This window comes from Anser brachyrhynchus, assembly GCF_964034855.1.
Source record: "Anser brachyrhynchus genome assembly, chromosome: 2".
Taxonomy (NCBI): Eukaryota; Metazoa; Chordata; class Aves; order Anseriformes; family Anatidae; genus Anser; species Anser brachyrhynchus.
Window position 1 is genome coordinate 69,220,622 of NC_137695.1, and position 20,939 is coordinate 69,241,560.

Consider the following 20,939-nt stretch of genomic DNA (forward strand, 5'->3'; position numbering starts at 1 on the left):
CTAAAGGCCAGCTTCAGACCGGATTAATTCCCCGCCTCTCCCTGGAAATATACATACGTATACATATATACATACATAAAATGACAGAAAGTAACGTTTTAAGTAATTGTGAGAAGAAAATCGCTGCACCCCCCGGGGCGGCTCGGAGGGGCAGAGCGGCCGGGGAGCAGGCAGGGAAGCCCCAGAGCCGCGCAACTTTCGCGCTTCTCCCGCTGGGCGAAGGGCCGCTTTTCCTCGGGAGCTTCCCCGGGCCCGGCGTGGGAGTGGGGGAAGGGGCAGGGCCGGGTAATTAAATTCCGGTGCCCGGCTAATTGCTGTAATTTGAAGCTAACTGTACACCGCGGGCAGGCGCCGGGAGCAGCGGTGCGCAGCGCGCCTCTCACGGCCCATTGAGCGCGCTCCGCGCAGGAGCCCCCGTGATCCCCAGCTCTGTCCTCCCCTCCTTGCACCCAGGCCCCTTCCTCTGCCCCTCCCCGGGGGCTGAGCCCAGCCCAGGACCCCGTTTCCCGGCCAGACGCTGCTGTCCTCCCTCGGTGTCGCCCTGTCTTTTGGCAGGCCTGGGGGTGACACGCAGACGGGACAGGGTGCAGCGTTGTCCTGGCTGCGAGATGCGAACAGCTTTTTCTCTGCGCCTTCAAAGCGCAGATGGATGGCAGTCCCCCCGACACCCCGCTCCTCGGCCTGGGAAATCAAAACTGCCCTAAAGCCGGGCCGCGTTCCCGAGGCATTTCGGCACTCGAAAATAGGGTCAGGGGGTGGGGGGGTGGGGTGGGGGGGAGGAAGGGGGGTGAAGAAAATAGGGGTGGGAGGTTCGGGCACCGGGAGGCCCGAAGCCCCCAGGATGTCCTAGAGGGATCGCAGCATCCCCGGGACCGGCAGGGATGGGGAACGGCGGCGGGAACCCCCCTTTACCCCGTCGTAGGGGGGCTGGGAAGATCATCTGCGTCTCTTACTTCCTCCCAGCTCCCCCGGCAACCTGCAGCACCCCCGTTCCCCCCTTGGGCTAGTTCGGAAGCTCCAGCCCCGAGGCGCTTTGTATTTAGGGCTGTTATTGTAGGCCGGTTATTGTTATTATCACTGTCGCAGTTAGGAATTCGCCCCCGAGGGAACCCGCTGCTCCGCCGGGGAGCGGAGGAATAGAAGGACAGGGGGCTTGCCCGTCCCCACCCCGGCCCGGGGCAGCCCTGGGGCTGCGCGGCGGCGGGGGGCAGCGCGCAGGCAGCGCGCAAGTAGCGCGCAGGCGCAGGCAGGGAGCACCTAGCTCTTTATGGCCAGGTGAGAGAATCCCGGCGCAGGTAAGGGGAGGATTTACCCACAGGCGTTGCGGGTAAGTCGCAGTCCATGACCAGAGGGGATCTGGGGATACGCAGTCCGCAGCCAGGATGTCCATCCTTGCCAAAATAGGGGACTGGCAGGTAACGTGAGCCTCCTTTGCTGTTGGATTTTTGTTGTTGTTGTTTTGGGGTGGTGGTGTTATTTTGGGAGGGGAGATAGGGCTGGAATGGGGAAAGGTGTCGGGCCTTGCAGCCGCTGGCTGCGGGGTAAGAAGAGGGCTAAATTGTGGGGTGCGCCTACCTGTGCCCCCCAGCCCAATCCCACCGCTTGCTACCTGTTGCAGGGGGACAGCCACGCCGTGGGCTCCCCGAGCCCAGTCTGTGCGAAAAAAAAGCCCCCCGCTGTTCCTACCCGGCTGGAAGAGTGCCGGGAGCGGCCCCCGGGGCGAGTTGAAGTCGGGGAGGGTGGCTGGGGGGTGGCAGCGTGGCCCCGGCCCCATGGGGCCGCAGGGACCCCTCCGCCCTACGGGGGAGCCGCCACGCGTGGGGTAACCGGGGCGGTTCTGGGAAATCCCGCAGCCTCCGGAATGTGCGGCCGCGATTTGGGCGGTTAATAAAAACTGAAGGCGAAGGGGGCTGTTAAAGCACTCTTGTTTTTGCTGTGGAAAACGATTCACTTCTTCCCGGACAGTGCAGTGCAAGATGGGAACCCATCTTTTCTGCTCCCAACTTTTCGAGTCTCGTGACTAAGTCTTTCCCTGTGCTTTTCTCTCTCTCTCTCTCTCTCTCTTTCTCTTTCTCTCTCTCTCTCTCTCTCTCTTTCTTTCATGCAGTAAACAAATATATCTCTTAAGTTATTTTCCCAGTTAGTCCCGGCGTTCTTTTATCAGGTCGGCGCGCAGAAGTAATCAAAAGAGGATTTTGTTATTATTATTATTATTAGTTTTCTCCTGAAAGCAACCCTTACACGATTTCACTTACGGTCTATCTGCCTTGAAATTCACTCCCGGCTTCGCCGTGCGCCCCTTCCCTCCTTTTCGCTGAGCCACCCCTTCGGCTTTGGTGGGCCGTGCGGAGCCGTGCCCGCAGCCCCAGGGGGCTGCCCCGGGTGGTCCCGGGCGGGGGGGCTCCGCACTCCTCGGCCCTGCCCCGCCAGGCCGGCGCTAAGGCGCGGCGACCCCCCGGGTTCCCTCCTCCCCCGGCCCGCATTAGCCGGCCTGAATCTGCCAGCTCCATTTGAACCTCAATGGGAGTAAAACCAACAATTTACTCTCCTGCCACTTGCAGACAAAAGAGCTGGTGAGGGGAGAGGGGAAAAAAAAATAAAGAGCATCGAGGAGTGGGGGATGAGGGAGGAGGAGGAGGGGAGAGGGGGGGAAAGCGCTGCGTTTTGGAGCTGGGGATGCGCAGAGCAGCGTGTTTCGGCTCCCTCGTGGGCACCTCTATGGGTTCCCCGCGGCCGGAAGGGTTGCTCGTTTCTGCAGGCGGTGAATACGGCCTCAGTGTCGGTGGGTGCCCCCTGGGGGGGTTTCCCCAGGTCTGGAGGTTTGCATGGGGGTCCCCTGCGGGCCCCGCTCCGCAGCGGGTCTGGGGGCCCGGACCCGGCCGAACCGTGCCAGGCCCGAGGCAGCGGTAGCAAGGAGGGGAAAAATGGGGAAATGGAGCAAAGAAAAGAAACCTTTCGGTGGAGGGAGCGAGGCTGGGCATCGCGGAAAACAAACAAACAAACAAAAAAAAAAAGGTTGGAAAAGAAACCCTAGAGGAGGGCAGGAGGAGCGCTCAGTTAGCAGTGGATTGGTAGGCAAACGAAGCGCTTCACCTAAGAAACAACCCAAGTTTTATTATGGCCATTGTTCTGTCCCTCTGTCGAAGTGCTTGCAAAAGACATTTTGGCTCCTGATGCGTTCGCGTTAGTGCTCACCCAATGCTGTCTGGGAGGTTATGTTGGGTTTTTTTTGTTTGTTTGTTTGAAGAGCAATAGCCAACAGACCCGAGAGGAAGCAAATAGTTTGCAAAAGACAGAAGAATTTTAAATATCCACCAAAAAATATAATTAAAAAAAAAAATCAAAGCCGGAGGGCAGCAGCAGCCTCCACAGACAGCAATCAGCCTGGCCAGAGCGCGGCCCGGTTCTCGTTGCTCTCCTCTTGGGTGTTTTCAACCCGGTGGAAAGAGGAGGAAAAACCCCAAAAAGGAACGAGAAGGGTGGCTTCTCGGCTAGTCCCAAACTCCAGGCAGGCGGGGGGAGCCGCGCACGGGTGGTCAGGGGCCGCTGCCCCCACGCGTGGCTCGGCAAAGCCCCGTGGCCCGTGGGTCCGTTGTACCTGTGTCCGCCGCTGCAGGTTGTTGTGCTGGAGAGCAATTGGGCTATTGTTGATATGCTAATGAGGCGATTAGGCTGTTGGTAAAGAGCTGGAAAAGGGAAAAGTTTCGACCATTAGAGGGAGATCTCAGAGCGCGCAGAGGAGCTGTGCACAGCCTCCGCCAGCCGCGCTCCACATACCAGAGGCACCACTTTAGTGAAAGGCAGAGAGAAACAAATCCTCTCTCACGCCAATCCATGAAAATGCTTTGGAAACTGACGGATAATATCAAGTATGAGGAATGTGAGGTAAGAGCTTTCCCAGGCCGGGGCACAGAGACCCGGGCCACTCAGCTGCGAGCGGGACCCCGCAGCATCCATCGATCTCTGAATTTCGTTTAGGAAAACTTCTGCTCCTTCGCCAGGCTTCCTCGCGGTCCTGCAGCTGGAGAGGGGCTGGGGTCCTTCCCCAGGAACTTCGGGGCTTGTGGAAACCCAGCTTTGTCGGCAGTGTGTGAGGGAAGACGAGCAGGACGGAGGATGCAGCAGCGGTCTTGTCTCTAGGTAGATCCTCTATAGATAAGGCTCTGTAGGATGCTACGCTCATCCGTGTGGATGGATGGATAGACGGACGGATGGCTGGATGAATGAAAGGGCAAGGAGACAAAGGGAAGAGAGAGAATCGCTCTCGCACGCCAGGTGCCCGAGGCACCCCTATAGATCGACTCGGGACCGACATCTAAAATCCTGTATTTCGCTGGAGCCGCGGCTCGCTCGTTGCGAGCCGCGTGCCTTGCGGGGCCAGCTGCGGAGCCGCAATCCGGGGCTGCGGAGCGGCGCCCACCCCCCCCAGCCAGCCTCCGCCCCGCAGGGCCGCGCTCCCCTGGCTCTGGGCAGGGATTTTAGTTCCTCCTGGGAGCGCAGAGCCCATCTAACGGGGGCTGGGAGCCGTTCAGCACAGCCCTGGGTGCGCGCATGTCTGTGTACGGGTGTGCATCCGTCTCTTGAGAAAGAGGCGAGTGGCTTTTGACCTGCCAGAAAGGAGAAGACGAAGAAGAAGAAGAAGAGCCATGCCCGGGATGGTCTGCCTCGTCCCAAACCAACGAATACCATTGTCCCGCGTTTCGCAAAAGTTGCCTGTGCCGTGCACTCGAACCGTGCAATAAAGGACTGCACTGTGCAAATGAATGTATTTCTTTGGTGCTGAGCCGGGCGGGGAGGCAGCCCCAACCTCGGCGGAGCCTCTGCCGACATCTACGCCAGGGGACCGGGGGGGCATGCTCCCGTCCTCCCCCGCCGCGGCTTTTGCGGTGCTGTAGCGTAGGAAAGGGATGGAGGACTCGCCACACTCTTCGGGGATTAAATTATTTGGTGCTCGGGTCCTGGATCGAGTCGTTGGGATGAAGCTGCTCTCCCGGCGTGGAAGCCAAGCGCTTAGATCCACTCGCTGGCGGAAGCCTGATTTCTAGGAATGAGGTGTCAGGGCTATCTTTTAATTATTATTATTATTTTTTTCTTAAGTGCTTCCCCCCGGCTGGACTTGGGGAGCAAGCCGTACCTCTCCCCCTCTTCCCCCACCCAGGACGAGGGGTTTTTAGGCGTGGGATTTTGTCCTCAGCGCCTTTTGTCGGCCCCGCGCTGAGGGGATGTGGCACGCCGGTGCCCCTGGCTGCGGGTTGCCGCTCCTGGGAAGGGGATGCGGGCTGCGAGGGGGTTTGCGGGGGAAGGGGAAAAAAACCAGGGGGGGAGGGAGCTCCTGCCCTGTGGGGGGCAGGTTCTGAGGAAAGAAAAGGACCTGGGGGAGAGGAGCTGGGCGCAGCCCGGCCGTTCCTGTCCGCCGTTGCGGGGCCGGGCAACGGAAAGTGGAGCAGCTCCCGGCCGAGGGAGTAGCTGGGGAGTTGTGCAGCCAGTCCGACGGGTTGCGCCGGAGCCCCGGCTTGTCTGGGCCGGGAGAAGCTCTCGCCGTGCCTCTTTTCCCGTCTCCCTCTCCCCCCCACCCCCCCGCCCTCCTTCCCTTCCTTCCCCGCCCGCTGTCTTTTCCCCCTCTTCTTTCTTTTCCCGGCTCCTCCGAGAGGGGGGCCGAGGGGAGCCCGGTGAATGCTCCCGGGGCTCCCCAGCCCCCTACCCCGGGCTCGCCTCGGCCTCGAAGAGGAGGAGGAGGAGGAGGAAGAGGAGGACGGCGACGGGGAGGCGGAGGAGGGCTGAGACGGAGCAGGGGAGACACCCAAAAAAAAAAAAAAAAGACCAAAAAACTTTCCCAGCCGCTTTCCGGGACTCACGGAGGCGAGCCGGCTCGGCGGCGCTGGGAGCCCCCCGGCGGGGCGCCGTCGAGGCATGGACGGGGCGGCGGCGGTGGGGGGGGGCGCCCCCCCGGAGCCCACCCCGCGGAAAGGAGGCGGCGGGGGCTCCTCGGAGGGTGACAAGAGCCAAGCAGGGAGCCAGCAGCCGCTCTTCGCCGTGGACTTTGAGGCCGGCTTCGCCCAGCAGCCGCAGCCCGAGGTGCGCCCTCGCCGGCCCGCGGGGGCAGGGGAAGATGGACTGGGAGGAGGGAAGGGAAGGGGAAGGAAGCGAGGGGAAGGGAAGGAAGGGGGGATCCCGCGCCCCCTCCCCTCTCTCTCTCTGCCCGTCCTCCCCCCCTTTTCGCCCCCCCTCACTCCCGCCGCACCCCCTCCCGGCTCCCACCCTCTCCCTCTCTCCGAATCTCTTTCTCTTTCACTTTTGCATGCCTTGCAACCTTTTAAAATGTTGCCCCTTTCCTGTGATTCGTCAGACGCAGCAGCATGTCCCCCCTCTCGCTCTCCCTCTCCCTCTCTCTCCCTTTTTGTCTCTCTCTCTCTCTCTCCCTCTCCCCCATCTCTGATTAGATACACTGATTCTTCATTCAATGGACGTCATTTAGAACAGGCTCTGCCTTGAGTTGCCTTCTCGCTTCACGCTCGATTTCCAGCCATTCTTCCCTTATTAAGTATTCGTGTAATATTAATAGTCATGAATATCTGCTATTAGGAGTCTCCAGGAAGGCAGCAGATCTGTTATTAGGAGCTCAAGTGAACCAGCAGCTAAGTCAAAGGAGGAAAAAAAAGAAAGGAGGAAAAAAAAAAGGATTAAGAAACAAACACACACGCTAAAAAGCGGGGAAAAAAAAAAGAAAAAAAGGGCGAAAAAACAAAACAAAACAAAAATAAAAGCACCCAACTTTGACTCCTCACACCACGCCAGGATAGAGAGAGAGCTCGCCTTTGCAAGAGCCGATGAAGGGCAGCCGAGATCGGTGCAAGTTCTGATGGATTATCGTGGCGCACCCGCGGAGCAGCCCCGGCGCCCCGGTCCCCCCCGCGCTTAGCGCCGGGCTCCGGCCGCGCTCCCTCCGCGCCCGCGCAGGCTCCGCCGGGGGCTGTGCGCGCAGCTCTGGTCATTTTGCTCTGCTTCTTTGTTGCTGTTGTTATTATCGTTATTTTTTTCTGCCCTGCCTCGTAACCCCCGACTCTTCGCAGATGTTAGTGCACAGTTTTTCGGCTATGGTGAGTGGCTTCGCGGCTCTCTCGGAGGGGGATCGGGCGCTGGGTGTTGCTATTGTTGGCGGCGGTGGCGGTGGCAGCCGGGCTTTCGCATCCAGCTTGCCGGAGAGGGCTCTATTTCCTTCCTGCATTTTTATTAAATCGGTGCTTTACCTTCCCTTCTCTTTTTTTTTTCCTCGCTTTTTTTTCTGTTTTTCTTTTCTTCGTTTCTTTTTTTTCTTTTCCCCCTACTGTTTTTATTTTATTTTATTTTATTTTATTTTATTTTATTTTATTTTATTTTATTTTATTTTATTTTATTTTATTTTATTTTATTTTATTTTATTATTTTTTGGTTTGCGAACGGCAAAAGGCTTTGCTTGGACCCCGCCGCTTAGAGTTCTCCCCCTTGCCACCTGCAAACGGGATATTTCCAGCTTTCCCGTTTCCTTTTTGCGGGCCCGTGGCTCTTTCCCTCCGACCCCCCCTTCCTCCTCCTCCTCCTCCTCCTCTTCTTCCTCCTCCTTCTCCTCCTCCGCGGAGGCCATGCCTTTTTCCCCGGACGTACCTGCGGGCTCTTTTGCCCGGCCTCAGGAGCCTCCAGAGCCGGGGACCCCGCGTCCCACCGCCGACCCCCACTTCCGTCGGGCAAACGGGGGGCTCGGCGCGGCTTTGCCCCCGGGTGGGCTGCGGGGGGGTCCCGCGGCCGTGCCTTCGCCCCGACACGTTTGCCGAAGTTGCAAGGGGAACGGGTGGGTGGTCAGAGCCCATTTCGGCGTCTTCTGGTAACAAGATGGCAGTGGTCTTTGATTTCCCACGTTTTTCTTGGGATGCGTTAGCGGCAATCTTGGCGGCTGACTCCGTCTTAATTTTGTTCAGGGCCGGCGGGAGCGTTTTTTGGGTGGCAGGAGCGTTATTATTATTATTATTTTCCTACGGCCCGCTTAGAAATGATTCTTTTTATTTGCGGCAAATACCTGCTCCCGCAACGTCCGGGCGCGATCGGTCGGGAATCCGTGCTGTGCCGCCGCAACGTTTCGTGAATTGTTGTGAGCAGTCCTGGTACGAGTAGTGCTATCGCCGCTGCCATCGTCGTCGTTATTGTTATTATTTGAGAAGCGAGAGCGCCTCAGGATTTTGTTGGAAGGGCGGTGGGGGGGGGGGGGGCAGAGAAATCCCCAGCTCTGTCTCCGAGCGGGCGGATCGCCTGGCGGGCGAAATTTGGAAGCCGCTTTTGACGAGAAACAGTTTGATTTTATCTTTTGTTTTTCTTTTCTCCCCCCCTCCTTCTCCTCCCCGTGTCCTCCCCCCTCCCCCCACCCCATTTTGACACCCCCACACCCTAGGAGCGCCACGACAGCACCAGCAACGGGACGGCCCGGCTGCCCCAGCTGGGGACCGTGGGTCAGTCCCCCTACACCAGCGCCCCGCCGCTCTCCCACACCCCCAACGCCGACTTCCAGCCTCCCTACTTCCCCCCCCCTTACCAGCCCATCTACCCCCAGTCTCAGGACCCCTACTCCCACGTGAATGACCCCTACAGCCTCAACCCCCTCCACGCCCAGCCGCAGCCCCAGCACCCAGGATGGCCGGGACAGAGGCAGAGCCAGGAGACGGGGCTCCTGCACACGCACCGGGGGCTCCCCCACCAGCTTTCGGGCTTGGACCCCCGCAGGGACTACCGGCGGCACGACGACCTGCTGCACGCCCCGCACGGGCTGGGCTCGGGGCTGGCCGACTTGCCCCTACACTCCATCCCTCACGCCATCGAGGACGTGCCGGTAAGTCCCGCTGTTCGGGCCCTTGCATCCTTCCAGCACCACTCCCTGCATCCCTCTGCCCTCGGGGGGCAGAGGGGAGGGGAAGGGGATCTCTCCCCACTAAGCAAAAAGGGGAGGGGGGCAATGAGACCCCGAGCCCCCCACCCAGAACAATGGGTTCTTGAGTTTCGTCCATGTATGATGCCTCCCTGTTAGTGTGCCCGCTAAAATATAAATAAATCAAATTACTGTCATTGTTAACAATATCTTTCCTTCTCAATGACAATAAGCTGTTACGATTGGAAGAATGTATAATATCACCACAGGGCCGTGCATTTGGGGATTTCTCGCTGCCTTGGGAAAAACATTAGTCTGAAATGCGAGATCTCATTAAATGTCCTCCCAGGGAAACGTAAAGGGAAAGAGGCGAAAGAAGAAGGAAAAAAAAATTAAAAGTGGGTGAAAGTGGTCCGAGAAGGAAAAAAACGTTCCCCGTGATTACAGAATTGGCATACAGGATAATGACATCTAAAGTTGTAAGAGGATATGGGCAGATCCTCTTCTCCAAAGGAATTAATTGACAAATCAGAGGAGAGGTATATTAAAATGCTGCCTTATTCTTTTAGCAGTAGTGCAGAGGGATGACCTCATAAATCATTAGCTATAGGTTATCAAATTCTAGCCAGATCTGCTACACCCTATATTACATTAAATGTTTGGACCCTATCGGGTGGTGCGTTATTTGGGGGATCTAATTTTGTTATCAATAAATACAGATTTAAAAATGATTCCTAATTAAGCATGACATTAGCACGAGGGCTGTTTACAAAGCGAGCTGTACTATTGTTCAGTTAGGAAAGTGGCCTTATGAAATGTGATAGGAATGACTGCTTGTGATCAAAGTTCATCTTTCTGGGTTTCTCCCTGAAAATAGAATTAGAACATGCCAATAAATTTATTAAAGCCCACAGAGCTCGTGCTAAGGGGCTGAAGCTGCTTTACTTTGCAACGAGGAAAGAGGAGGAGGGAATTGTGGTATCTGGATGTGATTTTTGCTGAAATGCCATCCCAAATTACAAGATCAAATATTACAACAATATATTCGCTGACAGTTTAATGAGTACAGTTTCATGTTGCAAGGATAATGTTCAGATGAATATACCTATTTTGGGGGGTCATTTTGAAATCTTTTGTAAATTATATTCGGGGAAAATAGTGAATTTATTACAGCCCTCATCTGGCTAAATTAGCCACAGAAAATTGCTGGTTATGTTTAGCAGTTGTGCAATAAACGCATACGTTTCCCAAAGTGGAGGATTTAGTAAGCAATTCGGATCCGTTAAAAACAGGTCGATTCTTTTAACCTGATATAAAATAACACGGAGGCAATAGTAAGAATAAACTGATTTGTTGACTGCGAGCCCCTGATTGCTGTAGGAATGTGACCTAAAATGTTCTCTTGAATTCCCCCTCACTGTGATTGTGCTTCGTAGCAGTGGGCTGGCTTGGGAAGCCTCTTGTGCAGATATTTTAAGTACAAATCATTTTATTTGCCTTTGTAAGATCTATTAATTAATAGCATTGCTATAGTTTGTGAAAACCAAATGCCATCTGGTTTAAATCCTTAAACAAGCCCAGCCATTTTTATTTTCCTCTCTGTAAAACTGAATCAGCAGGATGCATGAAGGAAGGCATAAAAATAAGAGAATGTATCTTTTGAGAACGTTTATCTAGTTATGAAACAACAACAAAATCCTTTGCAGAAATTTGGGTCGTGGAAAGTGTGATTTTTTGAAATTTTCTGTTGCTGCAACAGTTAACCTTTAATAAAAGGGACCGCTAAATATTTAAGAAAATCAAGTAGATGGTTAAAAATTATTTAATCATAAATATCTCTGTGGGATTTTAAACTTAACAGTCCTCCCTGTATGGAATATGTGTAGAAATAACACAAATAAAAGTATTATGCCACACTACATTTACTTTATGGGTTTAGGGTGCATGCATAAAGGGATCATATTTCCCCATATAGTTAAAACACAAGAACTGCAGCAGTAGTCATTTCTGAACATTTCTCAATTTAATTATACTTAAATCCAGAAGCACTTTAGGCAAGTTACAAATGAGAGCATTGAGTATAATAAAACCTGTAATAAAGCAACTTAGTACCATCCACCCGGAATCATTGAGATCAGGCACAATTAACAGGAGCATAAATCCAAGACAGAATGGAAAATGTTAGAATCAGTATTATTGTTGGACAAAGACTAGAGAAGGAGTAATAGTTTTTTAAATGGTAATGCCTGTGTTTTGTAACGATTGCGAAATCTTCTATCTCAGCACCACTGGTGTTAATTTGTAAACACAGCCAGACATTATATCGCCTGTCAGTTTTTTTGAATTAGAAAACATGATTTCATTTGACTTTCTAATCACGTTGCGGCGCGGGCGCGCAAAACCCCATCTGCAGCCTCCAGTGCGCAAAAGTGCGAGCGGACAATAGTGGGGACCCCGGGGGTGCAGGGGCTCGGCCCGGCCTGGCTCGGCTCGGATCGCCCCGTCGGTGCGGTGCGGGCGCTTCTTTGTGCTCCCCTGCGGCGGGGAGAGGCCGGGCCGGGGAGGCAGAAAGGGAGGCTGGAGGCCGTCCGGGCGTCGGGCTAGGCAGGGCGAGTCCCGAGGGTGTGGGGTGGATCTTTGTTCTTTTTTTGTTGTTGTTATCATTATTAATTTTTCTCGTTTTTCGTGGAGAAGAGTGGGGAGGGAGGCAGGGTTCCTCCGTGCGAAGGAAGCGCCCCCGAACCCCGTCTCCTCCCCGACCCCCCGTTATCGCTTTCCCTCTGCCCGGTGCCCTTCGGGGCTCTCCTCCCATGCCCCGCTGCCTTTCGCCAGCGCCGCGCACTGACAGCCCGCCTCTCTCCCTTTCGTTGCAGCACGTAGAAGACCCCGGTATTAACATCCCGGATCAAACTGTAATTAAGAAAGGTGAGCCGCTTCCTCGCGCGTGGTGGCAGAGCCTGGGCGCCGCTGGCCGGGGGCTCGGAGGCAGAGCAGGGCAGCCGGGCTCAGCCCTGCCCTGGAAATGTCCAACAAAGCCGAGCCGGTGCTCTGGTGCCTCGGCAAGCGGCTCCCTTCCCAGCTCTGCGCAGAGCATCGATGTTTAATGGTTGTTGGCAAACTGGGCTCTGGAGAACAATCTCTTCCTTCCCCTTCGTGTTTTCGTGGTTAAAGTGCAACGGACACTAGCTGGGCTGCTGGAGAGCAAGGGGCTAGATGCTGGGAACTCAGTTGTGCTTAGCTTTGTGCTCTTTGCTTCGCTTGAGATTGAAATTGCTGGGAAGCTGGGATTGCTGGGAGGCTGAAACTGCTGGGAGGCCGGTCCCGGAGCGGTGTGTGCGGGGCACTGTCGGCGTGTCTCCGCTCGGACGTGCGCTCCCACCGCGCTCCGGATGAGCAGAGGGACGGGAAGGCGGCACAGGTCGCTCTGCTCTCGGTGTGAAGGTGCAAAGCCACCCGGGGGTGCTGTGCCAAGCAAGGTGCCGGCTCACGCCACACTCCCCCCGAGTTCAGCCGCCGCGCTTAAAGTTTCGTCCCCTTCCCCTGCCCACGAAGCCTTTGTCACGTCAAATTAGACGTGCAAGGGATAAATCTTAAGAGATGCTCTTTCCGAGCTGACATGATAATTGGCTCTTTTATTAGTAATCTCAAGAGTTCGTTTAACTCCTGGCGTATCTATTAGCCCTCCCAGAGCTATTAATGTCACAAGCCATCTATCCAAAACGGTGGGGGCCCCTTCGGGCCGGGGCTGGGGGGCACGGGCGAGGACGGAGCCTAAAGGCTCCCGCTGGGCCCCGGGAGAGGGAAAAGGGGCCCGGGTGGCCGCGGCCCCCCGGGAATCGCCTCCCTCGGCGTCCAGCGCTGGACTCCCCGTTTTTTTTCCCTCGCTTGATGGCGTTGTTCTGGTGGAGGGCAGCCGCTCCGCTCTCCCCCTGCGGACGAAGGGGTGCCTGCCCTCGCCTCACCCCCCCAGTCCCCACCCCCTAGTCCGGCGGCCGCCTCTCCTCCTCCTCCTGCCCTATCTCCCCGCCCGCTCCTCACCCTCACCGCCCTGCTCCTCCCTCCCTGCAGGCCCCGTGTCCCTCTCCAAGTCTAACAACAACGCCGTCTCCTCCATCCCCATCAACAAGGACGCGCTCTTCGGCGGGGTGGTCAACCCCAACGAGGTCTTCTGCTCGGTGCCGGGCCGCCTCTCGCTGCTCAGCTCCACCTCCAAGTACAAGGTCACGGTGGCGGAAGTGCAGCGACGCCTCTCGCCGCCCGAGTGCCTCAACGCCTCCCTGCTGGGCGGAGTGCTGCGGAGGTGAGGGGCGGCGGACTCCGTGTGTGTGTGTGTGTGTGTGTGTGAGGCGGGGGGACGCGCCCCGCGCCGCACTCACAGGCGGCCCAGCTGCTCGCCGACCGTTACCGCCCTAACGGGCGCCCGCGAGCTGAGAAGGGGGGGAAGGTGGTGGTGGTGGGGGGCGCTCAGCGAGCACCCCCCCCTGCCGCCAGGGGTCGGGGCAGAGCCGGCAGAAGGGGGGGGGGCGCTCTAGCCATGACAACGCGGCCTGGCGTGGGTGACCTTCCGTTATGTCATGTAGCCCAATAGCAGTGGCACCCCCAAACCCCTGGGCAGTGGAGACCACCCCCCCGACGAAACGTAGTCCAGACAATTAAAGAGTGTTTGGGCAGGGAATAAGATCCAGGGGATAAAACACAGGCGATAAACTCCTGGGTTAATTGACCAAAGTGGTCTGTCTCCTGTCCCCATCTCTGTTGGGAAGCTCATCTGTGGGGAGATGAACCCCTGTGCGTTCATCTCCCTGTTCATGTGTGGTGGTGTGGGCTCCTGACCTTCCCAGTTAGCGAAATATGTAATGGCCCTCGTCAGAGAGCAGGCAGCCCCTTTAGGGACATGGCGGGTGAGGGTGCGAAGAGGGTTGTCACCTCACTGTGCAGCTCCCATCCATGCATTAGGCTCAGCTTTCAGCCCTTTCTCCCCAAAAACCTCCCCTCAACATCCCTTCAAATAGCAACCCCCCCCCCCACAAACCTCAACACCCCTTCTGTAGGAGCATGGTGCCCTGGTGCAAATCCCGGCCCTCTCTTCTAACCATCCTTCTGTTGTGGTGCAGGGCAAAGTCCAAAAATGGAGGGCGATCTCTCAGAGAGAAACTGGACAAAATAGGGCTAAACCTGCCGGCCGGGAGACGCAAAGCTGCTAACGTCACCTTGCTCACTTCGCTGGTGGAGGGTAAGTGACTCCACGGGCTGTGAGAGTTGGTGGGGTAAACCTTGCCCATTGGTTTTCCCCAGCAGGACAAGGCTTAGGTTTTTTTTTTTTTCCTGAGTCAGTGCTGAGGCATTGTTGTGTTTGGTCAGATAAAAATGTACATCTCTGCCTTTTGTTTTAATCTGAAACGGGCTTGCATGAGTCCTGCAGACTCAGCAGCATGTCCCACCGTTGGTTAATTTGCTTTGGACTAGATCTTTTCAGGGTCCTGTCCCACTCCCGTAGTCAGGCCAGTAATCCCTCCCCAGTGTAAACTGGTTTTGTTGGCGCCAGCAAGTGGGGGCTGAGGGCTTGGTCCCGGCAGTGCTGGATTGGAAGTTACAGGGAGCAGAGTCGCTGCCGTCCTTCTTCCACCAGTGGACAACTAGGCGATCTTAAATGTCAAAAGCTGCAGCCACATTAGGATTTGCCTCCCTCATGTCCCCAGCAACATAACAGTAAATCATTTGAGTTTTCTGACATCTGCATTTGAGAAATGCGTGACCATTACTTCCTGAATTAATTTGGGAATCCTTGACCTAAGCTATGAATTAATGGTGTCCTGAAAGCCTCAAAGTTGCACTCCCCCACTTCCCTTTTGGTTCTCATTTTCAGAACATATGTTCCCTTCATTATATCAGTCTCCTCTACTTTGCTCTGGCCAGAAAACTTGCAGCTTACTTTTAACACCTTCGGATGCCCTATGCTTTCAGAACTCAGAGGTGGGAAGCTCAAGACTTTGCAATCATTTAGTTTTGAAACAGTTGCTTTTCCACCCTGGCTGGCACAAAGTAAACCCACGACCAGAAAATAACGTCCTCCTCCTTTCTCCTTACTTGTGGGTTTCGCAACGTTTTGGACCGCTTCAGCCTGCAGAGTGCTTTTAACCTCAGCCCGGGCTGTGCAGGTTAGCTTAAGTTTGGTTGTGTAGGAGGGAATTTGTAGCTTTGTTTTGTTGTCACTTTGCGTTCTGCTAGAGATGTTTCATGTTCAAAGAGATGGGGAAAGAAGTGCTGTGCCATGTCAGACTTCAATTTTTTTTAAAAAGCATTCAGATTAGTAGCTGCAGTATATTTATACTGCGTGAAAATTACTGTGTCTTCGTGTTTTTGAAAAGGCTTTGCAATTGCATCAACACACCATAGTAAAAAAAATCATGAGGGGAGAACTTGTAAAAAGTCTAGATTTGGTAGACGCTTAACATTATTCACAAATAATGAATATGGAAGACGTTTTATGGTAATCTATTGTTCTGCTTGGCTTTGGCATACAATGGCTCTAAAAGAATGATTATTTGTTTTTAATAAAAATAAAAAGCAAAACAGAGGCCTGATCTCCAGTTAGCTTAGCGGTGGTGGCTAATTTTGGGGGGATGATAGTATAAACATTGCTTGGGTTTTGAGTCCTGTAGCAATGAGGCAGTTTCTAGAGTACTGTTATTGTTTATGATCTGCTCCATTTTATGGAAACAAGCTCACTGGACTGAGGCTTTGAAGCTCTAATTGGCGCATGCGTTCTTCCGGAGCTAGAGCTAATGGCAGGAAGCCCTGCAGTAAAAACCAACTGGTTCAGGAAATTAAAACCAAAGATTTGAAAATCAACAAAACAGACAGACTCGGTGGAATGACCCTAAAATTCTCATGGTTAATCGTTTTGGGGGTGAACGTATAATTATATGCGATCAAGTTAAATTTTAAACACTTAGCTGTTTAATGCATTTTATTTGAAAGAGCTCTAGGAGTAATTATGATCAATATTAATCACTGATGCATTGCAAAAGAATACAGAGACATGGCTGAGGCAAACAAATATTTCTGGAGTAAATAGCTTTGAATGAAATATGTATGAATGGCTGTTGTATACATGTGTATGTGTAAATGTAAGTGCACATTCTAGGTGCATGGAGCCGGTCTGTATAAAATCTGTTAGTCAATGGAAACTTAAAAAAAAAAAAAAAATCGAGTGTGAGATTTCACTTGTAATGGCCGTCATGAAAATACACATTTGCATTGCCCTAAACTGAAGCAAAGACAACTCCTACACGGAAGGATGTGATTAGTATTTCTTACCGTACCTTTTTGTAAAGAAACAAGTACAAGTCTTTTAGAAGAAGAACCCGAGTAGAAGGTAGTGCTTTCTTTCCTAATGGATTTTTGCCTCTGTGCCATGTGTACTGATGAGCTGTGTGTTTTCCTCCCGCATCTCTCCTTTGCAGGAGAAGCAGTGCATCTAGCTAGAGATTTTGGGTATGTTTGTGAGACAGAATTTCCTGCCAAAGCAGTAGCTGAATTTCTCAACCGACAACATTCCGATCCAAACGAGCAAGTCACAAGAAAAAACATGCTTCTAGCTACAAAGTAAGACATTTACCTTTCTGGCATGTTGCTTAGTTGTGAGGGGAGGGCGAGAGACCGGGTTTGGGGCCTTTGTGTGCAAGTGTTTGCCACGCAGTCAGTGGCTAATGGTTTTGCAAATTGTGAGGGGGTGTATGTGCCCTCACGCTCTAGGAGTGCTGCATAACCCAGCTTGGTCTCCATCAAGTTGGTTTGTGAGGATTGCCTTGAAAGTGAGTTGTGAAAATTGTGGGTGGATGTTTAGTTATAGAAAAGGCAATAACTATTCAAAGAAAAACATTTTCCAGGTCTTTTCAGTTAGCTTATCACTTTAGGTGGAAGGGGAAGGTTTCCCATTGACAGTAAAATAAAACTGGCGCATTAAACTGATTTCAGTTCATTAAAATCTGCAATGGTTCTTTCTTCCCTAGGAGCTCTGTTACTTAGTGAATATAGGGATATTAAAAATATATTTTAAATGCCAATCTGTATGCAGTCAAAATGCTAGTGGAGTTTATCATTGGTGGGGCTGACTAGACTTCCAGGTGGCGTGTGAAGAAAATGATTGTTTTGATATGTTTGCTGGAAATTAAAAGGGCTGTTTAGTAGCCCTTAATTACCAATGGAGGTGTCACCAAAGGGCACAGTGCCAGAGGGCGCAGGCAGAAGATGGGAGCCAGTTTATGGCTGGAAGACATTAACGTGGGTTTTAGAACACAGACTATTTCAACACGCCTCTAAGCTCTTGCTGTAAGGTGTGTTATTTCCCCAGCCATTTGTGTAGCGAGCGGGTGATACAGCCTCATTTCTGCACCGTGCCCTCGTATCCTCCCTTCCTGCCTCCCTGGAAGGAAATTTCCAGACCCCAGTTAGCGTCAGCCTTCCCCTCTGTGGGAAGGTGCCTTTGGATTTCGAGATATAGATGTACATATATAAGTGCTTCAGAATACCCTAATTTAAAGCCTCCATTCCCCTCTCTGCCCTCACTCTTTCTTCCTGACGCGTGGGCGTGTTTTAGACTCGTGCAGGAGGAGGCCCAAGGCTCTCTCCAGTTCCAAAACACAAATAAATCCCTGAAAACCTTTCTTTGGATATTGCTCCCCATCTCTTCCATTCCCCTTCACTGGAGAACTTTAAACCATGTTACAGTTCTGTTCCAAAACCCAGCTGGAAAGGGATGTGTGTTTGCAGGAAGGGGTGCGATGTGGGGATTGCTGGGGTGGGCAAAAGATGCTCACATATGCGTGCTGCCTGTTGTTTGCCTGTGCATTGGCTGGGGCGTGAGGCGTGTGCGCAATTGTGCGTGTATGTGAGGTGAGGGGAAGAGGTTTGTGCGTGCCTGCCAAGAGTGAGAATCGGGGGAAAGGTTGTGCAGAAGGAGGGGTGGAGAACGTGTGTGCATGTGTGCACTCGGGGGCAGCAGCCCCCTTGATCCAGAGCCTTGTGTAATCTAGCAGGGAGTGCACATGGACTTTGCTGCTGACAGCGATGGTTCATTTCCCTCCCTCTCTCTTCCCCTCCCTCCTGCCCTCCCTCCCTCTCTCTGTCTCTCTGCTCCATTTGTGCTACAGACAGATCTGTAAAGAGTTCACCGACCTGCTGGCTCAGGACCGATCTCCCCTGGGGAACTCGCGGCCCAACCCCATTTTGGAGCCGGGCATCCAGAGCTGCCTGACCCACTTCAACCTCATCTCGCATGGCTTCGGCAGCCCGGCGGTGTGCGCTGCCGTCACCGCCCTGCAGAACTATCTCACCGAGGCGCTCAAGGCCATGGACAAAATGTACCTCAGCAACAATCCCAACAGCCACACAGACAACAACACCAAAAGCGGCGACAAAGAGGAGAAGCACCGAAAGTGAGGATCCCCCTCACACTGCTCTCCCTTCCCCCCTTACAGCCAGCCCATCAGTCCATTCATCTCCCTCCTCCCTCTTCCCTGCACCCAGCACCCCAGGCTACAGCAACAGAATGAGTGTCCTTCTGCCAACCCTGTTCTCTGACTCTGCAGGACTGCTCTGCCCTCTCCCCACACCCTTTCCCAGCATCCACATTTCCATTTTTTCCCTTTTCGTCGCTCGCCCCTCCTCTCCCCTGCTGCTACCATCGTTTTACTACCCCAGTTTGGAGCGTAAGAGAACAGAGCAGGGGGACGGAGCCAGCAAAGAGAAAAAGTTCTGTCTTGAGTTTGTGAACTTTTTTTTTTTTAATAAAACAAAAGGAGGAAAACAAAAACAAAACAAAAAAGGACCTTTTTTTTCTAAAAATATATTAAAAATAATTAAAAAAATAAATAATACTTAAAAAAAAAAATTCTATGAGCTTCACCGGACTGAATCATCACCTTCCCTTACATAAACTTCAGTTAAGATTGTAGCCATATTAAGAAAAAATCAAAAAAAGCAGCAAGCAGCAACGGCAAACAAACAAACAAAAGACAAAAAGGACTGATGACATTTTATCAGTATTGTGAATAAACTTGAACACAAAACACAAGCAGTTCCATGTCATATCTTCAGTTATAGAACTTTTTCCTGTCAAAGGTAAAGCGACCAACTTGAACTTTCTATTGCAACACGATTCACGGTTATTATATAAGGGAATCAGTGTTCATGTATGTATATATTTATTTATGTGTAATTTAATGGGAATTGTAAATATGGTGAGTCTGTTTTAAGCCTTTTTTTATTTATCTGGTGATCTCGTTTACCTCTTGTTTAGTGGGTTTTAAATCTTCCCCTCTTAGTTCATCATGTGGTTCATGGTACTTATTTAGATATCAGAGGTTTTTTGGGGGTTTTTCTCTGGGATACATCATTTTTAGCCCTGTTGTAGCATGTTAAAGGCGACAATGAAGCAGCTGAACAAATAAAAAAACATGAATTTTTATATATAATTAGTATGACATTTAGTTTCTCATTGCAGAAAAAATTAAGTGATGTTGGACCCTGGCAAGATTTTTAAACATGTTAGTGGTTTTACAACATTTATGTGTTGTGGGAAATGAAAGAAGTTATTTTTATCCACTGTCCCTTTCCCGAAAGCACCATCAGAGCAATAAATTAATATTGTCTTTTAAAACAAGATTTAGCTTTTCTTTCCTTTTTTTTTCCTTCCTCCCTTTTGTTTTTCTTTTTCTCCTTTTTTTTTCTTTTTTTTTTCTTCCTAAGAACTTCAAACATTTGGGACCACCTGGTATCCTGTAACTCCACTGGCCATATTGGAAGCAGTTATAGTTGTATTGTATTGAGTTGTGCCGGCAGTAGTTTCCATGCCTGTCAATGTATCATAGTCCTTTGTTGCCCAGATAAATAAATATTTGATACGCTTTATGTCGATTTTTTTATTCAGTGGCTGTCTTTACCCAGGCGTATTTTTGTTCTTGGCAGTATTTTTTATTCAGTATGGTTACAGTAATTGAGTTTAACTCTCCCTTGACAATTGCTCCTTGCAATAAGCAGCTGAACCCATTGTTTCCCTCAAGTATAATAAAAACTTACTTTCAACTTGGAGTTCAGAGCAGGGTATCATTTAGATATTCCACTGAGTCTGTGTTCAGACAAATGACACAATAAAGCACAATGTATTCTTTTGGATAAAAAATTGTCTGTACTACTAACAAAATGACACACTATCTTTTCTTTAACCAAAACATAATTTTATTTAAAAAATAAAGTTTTATTTTATTTATGTTGACCTCTAGGTTTTTATTTATGTTTCTATATAGCATACAGAATTATAAGCCTATAAGATTTTGTACATGTAGTTGTCCTAAAGGAGAGCGGAGATATACAAAAATCTATCTCAAGAAGGACATTTTAAAAAGAATCATTGCTAAGCAAATACTGGAAGTTAGGTGCTCTGAGGAAAAGAAAACAAAAACCAAAAAACTGGTGAATCAGAACTGAGTGCTCCCTCCCCCTCAAGAAAATGAAAAGCTCCATAGTCGATGCCAACAACATCATCTCATGGTTGTGAACTTTACTGAAATCTTGCAGGAGACAGATTATTTCTGATTGATGGTTCATGTTTTAGTGGAAGGCTCAGATTGACATTTTGAGATGTCTGTGTTAGGTTGTAAGGAACTGCAGTTTTTATCTTAAGTTTCTTCTTGTGGAGACCAGTTGTAAAATAGGGAAGTTTGCTTAAAAAAAAAAAAAAATGGAGTGTACATCTTGTAAGGCTGTAAAAACGTGAGAATTCAGACTTTGAATCTATTTTCTTTGGCCCAAGGGGTAGGTGAAATCTGGATTATATTATATCACAGGAAAAGGGGCTAATGCAGTTGAGATTGTAAAGGCATTTTAAAAAGATGGTCTCCTTTAAGTGGCGATGATATTTTGGTGGTGGTGGCTGATTTTTCTCGTCTTTCTTGACTCTGCTTCTCCCTCTCTCTTTCTCTCTCTCTCTCTTTCTTTTTGCTCAGACAGAAATTGAGGAGGTTAAGAGGGAGATGTTTACAATAAA

General features: G+C 51.6%; 1 protein-coding gene across 5 annotated transcripts; it reads left to right on the forward strand.

Moving 5' to 3' along the window:
* Positions 1-867: 867 nt before the first annotated feature.
* Positions 868-20,162, forward strand: TFAP2A (transcription factor AP-2 alpha). Of its 5 annotated transcripts, XM_080583552.1 has the most exons (8): positions 3,670-3,885; positions 7,071-7,097; positions 8,420-8,854; positions 11,764-11,815; positions 12,959-13,190; positions 14,005-14,123; positions 16,357-16,498; positions 18,046-20,162. In XM_080583552.1, exons 1-8 carry the CDS (start codon positions 3,835-3,837, stop codon positions 18,332-18,334), a joined length of 1,347 nt encoding a protein of 448 aa, XP_080439678.1. In that variant the 5' UTR covers positions 3,670-3,834; the 3' UTR covers positions 18,335-20,162. The 5 variants fall into 5 exon arrangements, with proteins under 5 accessions (XP_080439676.1, XP_080439675.1, XP_080439678.1 ...); XM_080583550.1 differs by lacking the exons at positions 3,670-3,885; positions 7,071-7,097 and adding an exon at positions 868-1,415; XM_080583549.1 differs by lacking the exon at positions 7,071-7,097 and having other exon boundaries at positions 1,447-3,885.
* The last annotated feature ends 777 nt before the right edge of the window (positions 20,163-20,939 follow it).